The sequence below is a fragment of the Entelurus aequoreus genome, linkage group LG02 (genome assembly GCF_033978785.1).
Source record: "Entelurus aequoreus isolate RoL-2023_Sb linkage group LG02, RoL_Eaeq_v1.1, whole genome shotgun sequence".
Taxonomy (NCBI): domain Eukaryota; kingdom Metazoa; phylum Chordata; class Actinopteri; order Syngnathiformes; family Syngnathidae; genus Entelurus; species Entelurus aequoreus.
This window is the reverse complement of record NC_084732.1, coordinates 63,482,042-63,497,512: the sequence shown is the minus strand read 5'-3', so window position 1 is coordinate 63,497,512 and position 15,471 is coordinate 63,482,042. Positions and strand designations below refer to the sequence as shown.

At 41.6% G+C, this 15,471-nt stretch overlaps 1 protein-coding gene across 1 annotated transcript in view; it reads right to left on the bottom strand.

The window, feature by feature from the left end:
- Window positions 1–15,471, bottom strand: part of LOC133637641 (Golgi apparatus protein 1-like) — a 102,382-nt gene that overhangs the window by 52,662 nt on the left and 34,249 nt on the right. The window contains exons 8-10 of the mRNA XM_062030505.1: window positions 8,812–9,029; window positions 419–540; window positions 228–329 (exon numbers count right to left, since the gene is read on the bottom strand). Coding sequence (XP_061886489.1) covers window positions 228–329; window positions 419–540; window positions 8,812–9,029 — 442 coding nt within the window. The remainder of the gene's footprint in view (window positions 1–227; window positions 330–418; window positions 541–8,811; window positions 9,030–15,471) is intronic.

The window sequence follows — 15,471 nt, the reverse complement described above, 5'->3', positions numbered from 1 at the left end:
TGTGGGCCCTGAGCTAAAATAAGTGTGACACGCCTGGTATACAGTATACATATAAGTATATTTAACTGTTTGTTTTTTGTGTGGTAAATAAAAAACAAATAGTGAAAAATATCAAAGTGACCCCCAATATCTTTCTATTTTTCTTTATCCGCTGGCCCCTGATGGAAAAAGTATCAAGAGCTCTGTTCAAAAGTCAAGCCACAGGAAAGTGAGGCAGACACACTCACTTCCAGTCCCTGGATATGAAATACTGCAGCTCCAACAGCCTATGCTCACAGTCCTCCACCATTTTCTCCGTGTACAGATGCTCCATCAGACAAGACAAGATCCTACACACACAAAATGGGAAGTTAAAATCAGTTATTTGAAATTATATTTCAGAAATACATATTGTGTGCGTGCATTCGTGTTCCCTCACATCGGGTCTCCATTGCGAATATGTTTGCAGGCCGTCTGGATGACAGATTCACAGGCCTCATTGAGTGCTCTGTCGATCCTGTAGTCGGCCCCAGGATCAGCAGACTGGATTAAAGTTTGCAGCTGCGGAAGAAAAATAGGTCATCAGAACAACAACTAGGGGAAGGCCCAATACCACTTTTTACCAATATCAATCCAATACAGATAGGTGGGCTTTTGGATCGAATCGGACTGGGCTATATATTTTTTTTATATTTGGCGAGCCAACCCAGGGTATCAAATCAGCACATCCCTAATACAATAATAACTACAAAAGCACTCGGAGAGCGCGGACCTCTGCCAAAAGTAAATAATTATTTAAAAAAATCCTGCTCACACCCAAAATAGAATTTCTGGCATTTCCTGAATGTTTCCGCCCATAACTTTTTGAGCTATGTTGTTAACGAACAGACAGAACAACAAGCCCCAGCGAATACATAACCTCCTGCCAAAAGATAAAGTGTCATGTCCATGCATTTTTGTTTTGCTCATCTGTCGCTTCAAAACGGGTCGCAAGAGGGTTCAGGTTTTTCATCGGTCTCATGTTTGTTCTATGAGGAAGGAAAAAAACAGAGTGAACCCTCTTGTCAGTCATTCACTCGTCTTTGTGGGTGGAGGCTGGGCCGTGAGCATACACACATAGAGAAGTTCAGTGTCATCGGGTAAACGTAAGGTAACATGGCATACATGATCCAGATTATGCTCAGAATCTAATACTTTGTTATTCATTTGTTATCCGTCCATTTTCTATCGCTTGTCCCTATCAAGGTCGCGGGGGGTGCTGGAGCCTATCTCAGCTGCATTCGGGCGGAAGGCGGGGTACACCCTGGACAAGTCGCCACCTCATGGCAGGGCCAACACAGATAGACAGACAACATTCACACTCACATTCACACACTAGGGACAATTTAGTAGTTCCAATCAACCTATCCCCAGGTGCACGAGGTTGGGTCTTGGGTGCAGTTGGGTGTTCCAACAGGATAATGACCCCAAACACACGTCAAAAGTGGTAAAGGAATGGCTAAATCAGGCTAGAATGAAGGTTTTAGAATGGCCTTCCTAAAGTCCTGACTTAAACGTGTGGACAATGCTGAAGAAACAAGTCCATGTCAGAAAACCAACAAATTTAGCTGTACTGCACTAATTTTGTCAAGAAGAGTGGTCAAAAATTCAACCAGAAGCTTGTCAGAAGCTTGTGAATGGCTACCAAAAGCGCCTTATTGCAGTGAAACTTGCCATGGGACATGTAACCAAATATTAACATTGCTGTATGTATACTACGCTACGCAACATTATGTATAAGTTTATGTGTAGGGTATCTGAGTCTGAAAATTACAAAATCTCTTTGTTAACGAACTCTGGCCGCAGTTCTGTTAAGTACTCATCTGGACTGTGGAATCATTGGCACACATGTTTGTATGTCAGAAACTGACATTTGGGTTTTATGTTTTTATTATTTTGTTTTTAATGTAGGTTTTATTGTTTTGTTTTTAATGTATTATATTCTGTTTTTATATGTTTAAATGGATCTTAAGGTCTGCAATAAAGATTGATGATTGATGATGATGATATACTTTCAACCCAGCAGATGTGGTCACATTTTCAGTAGACCCATAATAAATTCATAAAAGAACCAAACGTCATGAGTATTTTTTGTGACCAACAAGTATGTGCTCCAATCACTCTATCACAAAAAAATAAGAGTTGTAGAAATTATTGGAAACTCAAGACAGCCATGACATTTTATCCTTCTCAAGTGTATGTAAACTTTTGACCACGACTGTATATATATATATATATATATATATATACATATATATATACATATATATATATATGTATATATATATGTATATATATATATACATACACATTAGGGCTGTCAAACGATTAGAATATTTAATCCAAATTCCAGTTCATAGTTAAAATTAACTCAAAATTTATTGTGATTAATCGCCAAAATATATACTTTTTTGTCATTAATAAGTGTATCTTTGACAGTTATTTTTTAAGTTTTTCATACAATGACTGGAAAATGTATTTGCTTTAATGAAATGTTTTTAAACATTATTCTTTTTGAAACAGCTCAACACGAAAAAGGTATAAACACGTTTTTTTAAAGGGAATAAAAAAAATGGTTGGTGTCTTGCTAAATTTTCTATTTTGTAGGAAAACAGAATTTGTAATCATGCTTTAGGAGCACTTGAATTAAGGTTTCTGATATTCTTTATTTTACATGTTGTACAAGTTAGTAGTAGTAGTAGTTTATTTTGGACATGTTACACACAAAGCAAAAGAAAAAATTATGAAAAAAGGAAATATTCTTGATAATATTACAGTAAGATACACAAATAGAAACAAATACTTCACAATGAAAACACATAGAACATGAAAACAATACATAATGTTGTTTTTTTTCACATCCAAAAAGGAGCGGGAAAACGTGAAACTTATTTACTCTCACCCCTTATTTTATAAATCAAATAATTAGCTTCCTTATCATCATTATTATTATATACAATGATAAATTTACCAGTCTTATTGCAATATATCATCAATAATCTTTTACCCACTTTTCTTTGGCACAAAAACCCAGTACATAAGTACAATATACACATACCGTATATAGTCACATGACTACAAGTACTAAGTGATGGTAACACCAACCAATAACAAGAAAACAACTACACAAATAATTAGAATAATATTAATAACGTAAACACGTTGTGATTGTTAGAAACCCTCGTTCCTGTACGTATTGAAAATCATGTCTATACACCATAACATATTAACAAATCGCTATGTCACATGAATGTTTTTTTAAATAATAATTTATAAAATGAAAAAAACACAAAAATTGTAAAAAAAAAATTGCTATTTACTTTCTGATATCAAAATAAAACACAAAGCAGTTTGGCTAATGAAAATAAAGTAAAAGAAAAAGTGTTGTTCTTCTCCAACAACACAAACAGTTTGGCTAACAAAAATAAACAGGAGTGGTACCTCTCACAACGAATACACAATTTTCACAGCCTGCGTTCAATTCGATGAAATGACAAACCATTATAGCTAGTATTGATGTTATTTGAACACTGATACAGTTTGTGTCACGGCACGGATTCGATCCCGCTTCCCTCCTGCCAACGCTGCTCATCCGTCTGTGCGCACCTCGGGACACGCCCACATCCAGGGACGCGCTGTGCGCGTCTCCGCCCTGCAGCAGCCACCAGCTGCAAACACTCACCGGCTATCTGCACACCTGATCCTGATGAGGGCGTGCCGGATAAAGGCACGGTGGACCCAAGGATCGGCGCAGGAACTTAGTTTTCTCATGGTGTACAGTAAGCGACTGCCTTTAGACTCTCTCCTTGTTTCCTCTCCGTGCCTTGACCCCCCCTGTCTTCTCCCGTGTGCCCGCAGTGTTTTGCCTTCCCGGATATCGACCACCTCGCATGGACTTGAACTTTGACGCTCCTCTCAGCCCCACGGACCCCGCTTGTATCCCGGATCATCTGCCTGCCCCCTGGACTTCCTCGTATCTCTTCAACACTTTGGTAACACACATTCTAGTTAAATACTACACACATAGTCTTACATCACACACTCTGGTATTCTAGTTCACACTCCATTTCCTTAGTTTAGTTGTATTGTTTATTATTATTATATATATATCTATATTGTCTATATATATAATAAATATTTGAATATACTTCCCCCTGGTGTATGTTTGCCGTCACCTCCCCTTAGTAAACCATTACAGTTTGCAGTTAAAGGACGAGTGAGCATCCCAGTAAACAAACAAAACATTTTATAAACAAGTTGTAGCAACGTTCCCGACACATTTCCTGTTGCATGTTTCCTCACGTCATTAACTCTCAGTCACAGCTAATGGATTGACAAAATGAACTTCGCTGTATACTTTCAGTGTGAGACAAATGTGTCTGTCTCCATTATTGTCCACACCTGTCACCATCGAAAAACAGCAAAACGCATGCCGACAAGCAAGGGAAAATGAAGTTAAACCAAGCGCTTGGCTCTGTATACCCCGAGGGGAAATATCTGTAGCAAAGTTCGGATAGTTGTCTTCCGCCATGTTTTTTTCAAGCTGCTGTGAATTTGTTTGCGGAAGTAAGCAGTGTTGCCTAAAATGCAGAAATAAATGACAGTTTTTTGTAATTAAAAATTTCAACGGTACTAATAACCGTCGGGAATTTTACTGCGGTTTATCATTACACTATACCGTTTACCGTTACATCCCTATGCCAAAGCGATGGTAATATTGTGTAATGAACTGTAATTACCTGATGTGGGCTTTAGAGGGCAGTGGCAGGCATGCCTGCAGTATTAAACCTAGTCTCAGTGGTAGTGAAGAAGACGAGATTGTTCAAAGAAAAAGTCTTCCTCCTTCACATCGCCGCTGCTGTTACAGTACACTTAATTTCAATCTGCCAGAAAACATTTATTTAGGCAGACATATCAAATAACACAGAATAACAGAATAGCATGATCTATTGTAAGACGATTTTTCTTTGTTTCGTTTGTTAAACCGGATGTGAAGCGTAGCGCTATTATTGTTAAGCCGCCAACCGGACGTGTGTGATTGGTATGAGAAAGAACTTGACACGTTTTGACGAAAATGTCAGATAAAAGTGACTTTAGATTTCTTCCCTACCGTCTTTGTTTCTGCTAAGTTAGTATTCCATCTTACTAAAGCAGTTCAAGTAACAATCTATATTTTATGTTTTCAGTGCACTTAACTGTAATCCAAACACGGACGTGAAGCTTCTCCTTATTCCAAGAAGCAATGCGCGCTCAGCGTTCGCTGCTATGATGTTGTCTCACGGCAATTGAAGGTAAAATTGTCTTGCCTTGACCGGAGAACAACTTGTCATGGCTTTGGATCTGAGATTTCCATAAGGTCCCCCTTTCTTTGTGCAGTTTTACTAGCTATTTGCGAGTCTATGGCTCAACAGTAAACTACGGAACGGGCAGAGGGTCAAAAATGTTAATCGCGCGTTTGTCATGTCTGTGATTATGTTTTGTTTTAGTCATGTTCGGATTTGGTTTTGGACTTTTTGTGCACTTTTATTTGTCACCATAGCAACCATTAGTTTCACCTGGTTCACATTGTCATGTAACGCACCTGTTCACGGTTAGAGTCACGCACCTGTTTTCACTGATCATGTCACTATATAAGCTTTTCTGTTTCTGTTGTTCGTGCTGGCAACATCACATTCACTCCTGCCACACATCCATGCTGCTCTTTTTCATGTTTTTCTCATGCCAAGTAAGTTTTGTTTATTAAGACCACAGTTAGTGTTGTTGTTTCTTTGTTCATAGTTTTTGTGCCCACGTGCATGTCTTTTGTTTCTTAGTCAAGTTTGTATTTCCGCCTTTGTGCGCGCCATTTGTTTGCTTCCTTTTTTTTGTAGTTTATTAGTGTTTAAAAAATAAATCATGTATTTAAATTCACGCCTTGCCCGCGCCAATTTTCCTTTGCCTTCCGGAGAAGCAAACCCCAAGAACCCAGTCATGACAGTAGGACGCCAGCAGAAGAGTTTCTCCGCAAAAAAATTGGACAATTTTGACGAGGCAACGTGGGAGGTCCTCCGCGCGATGGAGGAAGAGACGCTACGTTATTCCTTCGGGAAGCGCAGAAACCTGATGTGGGGGCCAGATGGAAATCTGGTGCCATTGAGCTCCAGTTGGTCCGAGGACGGCGCTGCGTCACCGCAGTCCCGGAAGCGCCGCTCCAGACCAAGGACATCAGGGAAGGCGAGCGGACAGCATGCGGCGCGGCCGCAGGCTCCTCCCACTCTGGGCGGAAGCAGGTTGCTGCCAGCTCCGCAGCTCCAAAATGACATCACAGACCAGGATTTTTTTTTTTCTGAACTCTTTTTCTTTTGATCACCCGCCCCCAGCAAAAGACTCTTAAAAACATGATAAGACATTACCAGGACATGTTTTTAGAAATCAGATCCTGTCAAGCCAAGCCACCCAAATGTCATGCCCCGCCCCCCAAGACTCAAGCCACGCCCACGTCACAACATGTTTCTTTTTTTTCACCCACTCAATCACATGTAGAAAAAAAAGGACATTTTGGACAATTTAGAGGGGAGGATTCTGCCCCCCTCCTGAACTCCCTCCACCCACCCCAAAAGACGGTTCCAGACCGCGGGGAGCGCGTCTGGGATCCGCTCCTTGAGGGGGGGGCTAGGGCTGGGAATTTTTCAGGTGGGGTGGGTCAGCATCGCCATGCCAAGCCACAGCCTCCAGCTCGGCCACCACTACCTGTCTTTCGACCTGCCAAGCCACAGCCACCAGCACGGTCGCCACCACCAGTCTTTCAACCTGCCAAGCCACAGCCTCCAGCTCGGCCACCACCACCTGTCTTTCGACCTGCCAAGCCACAGCCACCAGCAGGGCCGCCACCACCAGTTTTTCGACCATGCCAAGATCCACCTGCTCCACGCCCAGCTCCACGCCAAGTGCCGCCAGTCGCAGCTCCACGACGCCAAGTGCCGCCAGTCGCAGCTCCATGACGCCTAGTGCCGCCAGTCGCAGCTCCACGACGCCTAGTGCCGCCAGTCGCAGCTCCACGACGCCTAGTGCCGCCAGTCGCAGCTCCACGCCAAGACCAAGAACCGCCATGCCAAGACCAAGAACCGCCATGCCAAGACCAAGACCCTCCAAGTGACCAAGACCCTCCAAGTGACCAAGTCCAAGACACACCATGCCAAGACCAAGTCCAAGACCCCTCAAGCCAAGACCAAGTCCAAGACCCCTCAAGCCAAGACCAAGTCCAAGACCCCTCAAGCCAAGACCAAGACCAAGCACCCCCAAGCCAAGACCAAGACCAAGCACCCCCAAGCCAAGACCAATTCTAAGACCAACCACGCCAAGACCAATTCCAAGACCAACCACGCCAAGACCAAGTCCAAGACCAACCACGCCAGGTCCAAGTCCAAGACCAACCACGCCAGGTCCAAGTCCAAGACCAACCACGCCAAGTCCAAGACCAACCACGCCAAGTCCAAGACCCTCGCCAAGACCAAGACCCTCCAAGCAGCCAAGACCATCCAAGCGGCCAAGACCAAGATTCGCCGCCCGAAGTGCCACGCCAAGCTTCGCCTGCTGCACCCGCACCTGCGGCTTCCACGCCTGCAATGACGACGACGCGCCTGCCTTCTTGTCTGCCACGGTTGTGGCCACTACCTGGTCGTCCGCCACGCCAAGTGCGACCAGCGCTTCGTCGGCCATGGATATGGCCATTCCTGGGTCGCCCACCTCGTCAGGTACAGCGGCGGTCTACGCGTCGCCGCCACCTGATCCTGCCCCGGTGGATTCGGGGACACCTGGTCTGGCGACCCACCGCCATGTCCCCCTCCCGCCCTCCCATGACTCTCGATCCTGCCTTGTTTTGTTTGTTTTGGACATCTGGGATCTGTCCGTAAGGGGGGGGGGCTCTGTCATGTCTGTGCTTATGTTTTGTTTTAGTCATGTTCGGATTTGGTTTTGGACTTTTTGTGCACTTTTATTTGTCACCATAGCAACCATTAGTTTCACCTGGTTCACATTGTCATGTCACGCACCTGTTCACGGTTAGAGTCACGCACCTGTTTTCACTGATCATGTCACTATATAAGCTTTTCTGTTTCTGTTGTTCGTGCTGGCGGCATCACATTCACTCCTGCCACACATTCACACTCAGATGATCCATGCTGCTCTTTTTCATGTTTTTCTCATGCCAAGTAAGTTTTGTTTATTAAGACCACAGTTAGTGTTGTTGTTTCTTTGTTCATAGTTTTTGTTCCCACGTGCATGTCTTTTGTTTCTTAGTCAAGTTTGTATTTCCGCCTTTGTGCGCGCCATTTGTTTGCTTCCTTTTTTTTGTAGTTTATTAGTGTTTAAAAAATAAATCATGTATTTAAATTCACGCCTTGCCCGCGCCAATTTTCCTTTGCCTTCCGGAGAAGCAAACCCCAAGAATCAAGTCATGACAGCGTTAAAAAAATTATTGCGTTAAAGGAACTTATAGTATGCGTTAATATCGCGTTGACTTTGACAGCCCTAATACACATACATATATCTATATATGCATCCTTCAGAATGTACAATATGTAATTTTTCACATAATACAGTTCATATGAAGCCAATAGCCTGGAGTTATATAAACCACTCAGAATGGCTTCAATTACTTTAACCGTTTCCTGTTGCTTTTTTATCGGCACCATGTGGTGTGTTTACTAAAATATACTGTATGGTTGTGCAGTTAAACCTTGACATGAATGAGCAAACAAATCATTGGAACAATTCAGATGTTCTCGCCATTGTTTATGTAAGGTGGGGACTTACAGCACTCTGGCAACCACTGTCAACGGTGGCACTGCGGTCACCGCGTCCGATCCTCATCAGGCAATGCAGTGTGCGACCTTTGCGGTGAAGGCCTGAGCAGTGAGTCTCAATCTCAGCCCTGCAGTGGAGCACAATCTCTGGACTTAAAGAGAAATCCTCCATCAGCATCCTCCGATAGTCCAGCATCTCCCCTTGACACTCGCCAGTGACCGGACGACCTGCACAGAACACAGGACCCATAGCTAGAATCCTCATGATCATACAAGCCATGAAGGCAATCAATCAACACATAAGAGTTTTGTTCCTACGGCACTGTTGTAGCGTATAATTTTACTTCACTCTTCACTTTCCTTTTACGTCCTGCCATCAGAAGAGTCTGTCTTACACTTCGGAAACATAATAAAGGGTACAAATGTAAAAATAACAAAAGTGAAGTCCTTCCTTAGTGTAGAAACACATGTCTACGAATTATTCTGCAACGCTCACATAACTACAGTGGTTCTCTTTATGTACAGACCTAATTATTTTAATTAGATGGGTTTCACTTATATAGAGCTTTTTTTTTTTTTTTACCTGCAAGACACTCATGCTTTAAAATGTCGCCCGATTCCCCCATTCACAAATTTTTGCAGGCATATGTTACCACTGAAGCTCATTTACATCATTACATCAGTATATTGCTAAAAGACATGGGTCAATGGGGATATTATTAAAAATGTTCCCATATACTTCTCGTTTACCATCATTATTTTTGAGCTGTAGTGGAAGTAATACAAAATTCCAAACATCCATTAATTTTTACTACTGTTCAGGATCAGATCGGATCACATCTGACCGTGGGTAAGATTCAGACTACAGTAGATCACAAGGATTACCAAGACCAAGACCCTTGCCAATGGGGAAAAACTGTGGTTATTGAAAAAAGCCGTAAAAAGGTCTATTTTTGATACTCTATGGCCAGAAGATATATATTTTTAAACATCTCCGACACATTCTAAAAGTACCAAACTAAAACTAACAAAAACATAGAAAGTGCAATAAAACAGGTAGAACGAAAAAGTTAGAAATGTTAACACCAGTAACACGAGGCTGTTTTTTAAAATATATATATTTTTCGTGCAGTGGTACAGTACCTCAACTTCAGAGTGCTCAAACATAAGCTTGTTTTGAGATAATAGCTGTGTCTCGACTAATTATTATGCTTTAAATTGCAAGCAAACACTTTTGTTAAAAGTATCCACGTTATTAGTTGGCATAGCAAAGTGAATAGTTGAAGATTCAAGCAAAACATCTAATATAACTCCCTAGCATTAGCTTGTACCTCCAGATCAACATAACTTTGTTTTTCCACCCATTGGAAAGAGTAAAGTAAGTATAAAGCACAGTGCTGAAAAGAAGAAGTGGATGATATTTATTGAATTAAAGAAGAAATCATCAAAAACATGACTGGGCATGTAGCAGACTTGGCAAATCAGTTTGAGTGCAGCACTTGCTAGTCTGCACCATACTGAAGCAGATTTAATCGATAACGCCATTCAAGGATGTTAAAATAATATATAAATGGCTGACAATTATCCAAGAAAATATGGAAAAGCTGCTGATGGTGTGTCTGATGGAAAAGCAGTTAGAAGGATATACCGTAGTAATGCTGTACATTATTATTACATTATACTTGGTAAGTATAATGTAAGTTCCACTTAGTAAGTGGAAAAATATCAAAATGGCCCCCGCATCTTTTGATTTTTCAATCTTCGCTCCTCAGTGGAAAAAAACTTGGGACACCCCTGCTCTAAACCCTATAAAATGCCGCTTAATTATTCAGTTATATGCAATTAAAGGCATATAATATATATTATAGTACTAACACAACATCACACATTGTATACATCTTCGTGCTGGAAAATTAAGTGAATTGACTTGCGAGGCTGCTGGATTCATAGCTGCAGTACTTTTTTCCCATAAAGGACAAAAACGCTTTCTATTTAGGTTACCATAAAATAAACTAATTATTTACAATTTCGAGCAGAGAAAAGTGATATGTGAACATGCAGATGAGTGAATGCTATTTCTATTTTTAATTTTTGTAAGTCTACTTGACCTCCGAGACTGATCGTCAGTCAGTCACGTGGTATATCAAGAAATAAGACCATCACACACTCACACTCACACTACAGATCCTGAATGTAAATTGATCCCACACTGGCTGCTGATGTCATCCGTTTGACCTCATACACCAGGGGTGGGCAATTAATTTTTACCGGGGGCCGCATGAGCAACCCGAGCACTGCTGGAGGGCCACACCAACAATGTTTCAATTAAATTTTCTTAAAATTATTTTTGATGTACCGTAAGATAAATAATAATAATATTTTCATTTAACCTAACTTATCTTTATACAAAAGCAGATGGCTTTTGATGGTTTTATTTTTAACACTTTCTTACACAACACTTCCTGATGTATAATACAATGCAAAAATTTCAATTTCTGTCACTTTATCCTGCATCCTCTTTGTTGTGAACGTAGCACGCCTGTAAGGTAATTGGCGAAGAAGGAGGAAGCGTTGCTGTTGCGGAAATGAGGAGTGAGGATAGACGTGCGTGTGGAAAGAACGAGATAAGTTGAGCTGTGTTAGTATAGGTTGCTCAATAAAAGTTTAAAAAGAGCATCAGACTTGGTGTGCACTTCTTCTGGACGCTACAATTGGTGTCAGAAGTGGGATGAAATGCCTCCCAGTTCGCCTTGCCATCAAACCTGGGAGTCTTCATTGAGGGCGGAATTCCCCCATGCCAAGCAGCGTGCGCTGCACCTGTAGACGCTGCCTCTCTCCTTCCTCCCTCTCTCTCTCTCTCTTTGCGACGAGCTCCTCACATCCGGGATTCACACAGACATCTGCAGACCTTAAGTCCCCACTCAATGTCCTTCCCCTCCCTTTCAATCTTGACAAAGTTGCCAGGAAACATTGTGGCACGTACCTCCCGATGACGTAGCAGGCTGAGCACACAAGCAGCGCAGTATGCGCACACTAGCAGCGGCAGTATGCACAATGTTTTACTTCTGACACCAATTGTAGCGTCCAGAAGAAGTGCACACCAAGTCAGACGCTCTTTTTAAACTTTTATTGAGCAACCTATACTAACACAGCTCAATTTATCTCGTTCCTTCCACACGCACGTCTATCCTCACTCCTCATTTCCGCAACTCAAGAACACATCAACTTCAGCAGGTCGTTACACTATATTCTTTAAACACAGCAACCTGTGTACCACAAATTAAGCACACGACTTTACCTTTAATTTGTGTAAAGAAATACTTGGCAGTCCATGTTTTGTTGAAAACACGCCATTCGTCATCAACTTTTCTTTTTTTAGCGTCTCGGGGATAACCGTGCATCACTTGTCGCTGTGCACCTCCACTCACAGGTTACACACGAACATACGCCCATAAATAACACTTTTCAAAATAAAAGCAGCACAGTTGTATTGCACGCACGACATAGATGTTTTTTTAAATGTATTTTGTAATTTGTGATTGTCGCTGTTCACATTCACTCACAATCGCGCACGAGCATACGTCCACACGGAAGTAATACAAATAACGCTTTTCAAAACAAAAGCAGCACCGTTGTATTGCACACTCGAGATAGATACTTTTTTAAATGTATTTTGTAATTTATGATTGGCCTCACGCGGGCCGGACAGGGACGTACAAAGGGTGGATGTGGCCCGCGGGCCGCAGAATGCCCAGGTCTGTCATACACACTCCATGATGGAAGGATTTATAGTACAAACCCCGTTTCCATATAAGTTGGGAAATTGTGTTAGATGTAAATATAAACGGAATACAATGATTTGCAAATCATTTTCAACCCACATTCAGTTGAATATGCTACAAAGACAACATATTTGATGTTCAAACTGAGAAACTTTTTTTTTTGTTGCAAATAATCATTAACTTTAGAATTTGATGCCAGCAACACGTGACAAAGAAGTTGGGAAAGGTGGCAATAAATACTGATAAAGTTGAGGAATGCTCATCAAACACTTATTTGGAATATCCCACAGGTGAACAGGCAAATTGGGAACAGGTGGGTGCCATGATTGGGTATAAAAGTAGATTCCATGAAATGTTCAGTCATTCACAAACAAGGATGGGGCGAGGGTCACCTCTTTGTCAACAAATGCGTGAGCAAATTGTTGAACAGTTTAAGAAAAACCTTTCTCAACCAGCTATTGCAAGGAATTTAGGGATTTCACCATCTACGGTCCGTAATATTATCAAAGGGTTCAGAGAATCTGGAGAAATCACTGCATGTAAGCAGCTAAGCCCGTGACCTTCGATCCCTCAGGCTGTACTGCATCAACAAGCGACATCAGTGTGTAAAGGATATCACCACATGGGCTCAGGAACACTTCAGAAACCCACTGTCAGTAACTACAGTTGGTCGCTACATCTGTAAGTGCAAGTTAAAACTCTCCTATACAAGGCGAAAACCGTTTATCAACAACACCCAGAAACGCCGTCGGCTTTGCTCATCTAAGATGTACTGATACAAAGTGGAAAAGTGTTCTGTGGTCTGACGAGTCCACATTTCAAATTGTTTTTGGAAACTGTGGACGTCGTGTCCTCCGGACCAAAGAGGAAAAGAACCATCCGGATTGTTATAGGCGCAAAGTTGAAAAGCCAGCATCTGTGATGGTATGGGGGTGTATTAGTGCCCAAGACATGGGTAACTTACACATCTGTGAAGGCGCCATTAATGCTGAAAGGTACATACAGGTTTTGGAGCAACATATGTTGCCATCCAAGCAACGTTACCATGGACGCCCCTGCTTATTTCAGCAAGACAATGCCAAGCCACGTGTTACATCAACGTGGCTTCATAGTAAAAGAGTGCGGGTACTAGACTGGCCTGCCTGTAGTCCAGACCTGTCTCCCATTGAAAATGTGTGGCGCATTATGAAGCCTAAAATACCACAACGGAGACCCCCAGACTGTTGAACAACTTAAGCTGTACATCAAGCAAGAATGGGAAATAATTCCACCTGAGAAGCTTAAAAAATGTGTCTCCTCAGTTCCCAAACGTTTACTGAGTGTTGTTAAAAGGAAAGGCCATGTAACACAGTGGTTAACATGCCCTTTCCCAACTACTTTGGCACGTGTTGCAGCCATGAAAATCTAAGTTAATTATTATCTGCAAAAAAAAAATAAAGTTTATGAATTTGAACATCAAATATCTTGTCTTTGTAGTGTATTCAATTGAATATGGGTTGAAAAGGATTTGCAAATCATTGTATTCCGTTTATATTTACATCTAACACAATTTCCCAACTCATATGGAAACGGGGTTTGTATTTGAAGACAGAGGAAGAAGTTAAAGGGGAACTGCACTTTTTTTGGAATTTCGCCTATCATTCACAATCATTACGAGAGACAAGAACACACGTCTTTTTTGGGGGGGATTTTAAAGACGATAAAAGACGCTTGGAAGATGCAGCTAAGGGGAGTCACCGTTGTAGCCTTCATAGCCCTTCAAAACAACTTCAAAACCCTCCACAAACGTTTTGTATACACATTGCAAGTCTATATATAATGTAGTAACCGACACAGTCATTATAATATGTAATATGTACAATATTTACTGTATTTTGATCATTTTAATCAATGCCGGAACTAATTCTTCGGCACATTTATTCCCGTTTCCATAGCAGCGCACGTCCGACAATGTGTGTTCCTACTTCCGGATACAAAACGCTTGCGTGTGTTCTAATCATGGCAGACTATAAGGATTCACAACCTTATCTTTTTTTAATCTGAATTTATGGAAGATGAACTACTGCTTCTAGAAGCCAGCACGAAGGAAAAGTGAGACGTTGGAGCAGACGGAAGCCGATAGAGTGAGGTGAAAGTGAATCGAAACTGCAAAATATGGAACTTGAACTTGAAGCCAAGCTATTTCGACATGTGCGTCCCCATAATTAACCGAAAAAACGTCCCTGGCCAGCTGGACCAAACAGACAACTGTCCATAAAGTAAGTCACACTTTATATTGATCATGATACACGCAGCACGTCATGCCTGTTGTTACAACTACAGTACATAGGCTGTCTGGTTAGCTGTGTACAAACGAAACATGAAATGTGTGCTAATACTTTACAGATACTGTAATATGATTCTTCATGTTTTTCAGTCAGTACAGATTGGTGTCTTATCACAGTGTTGTGCATTACAAACTCAAACGCGTTTCGTGTTGTTGTAGAAGCTATCTTATGTCTTGCCGTAGTTAGCTTCTACGGCTAACACAGTAGCACGCCCATGTGTTAGTACGATAGTTTAAAGGCCTACTGAAATGAATTTTTTAAATTTAAACGGGGATAGCAGATCTATTCTATGTGTCATACTTGATCATTTCGCGATATTGCCATATTTTTGCTGAAAGGATTTAGTATAGAACAACGACGATAAAGATTGCAACTTTTGGTATCTGATAAAAAAAAGGCTTGCACCTACCGGAAGTAGCGTGACGTAGTCAGTTGAACATATACGCAAAGTTCCCTATTGTTTACAATGATGGCCGCATGAAGTGAGAGAGATTCGGACCGAGAAAGCGACAATTTCCCCATTAATTTGAGCGAGGATGAAAGATTTGTGGATGAGTAAAG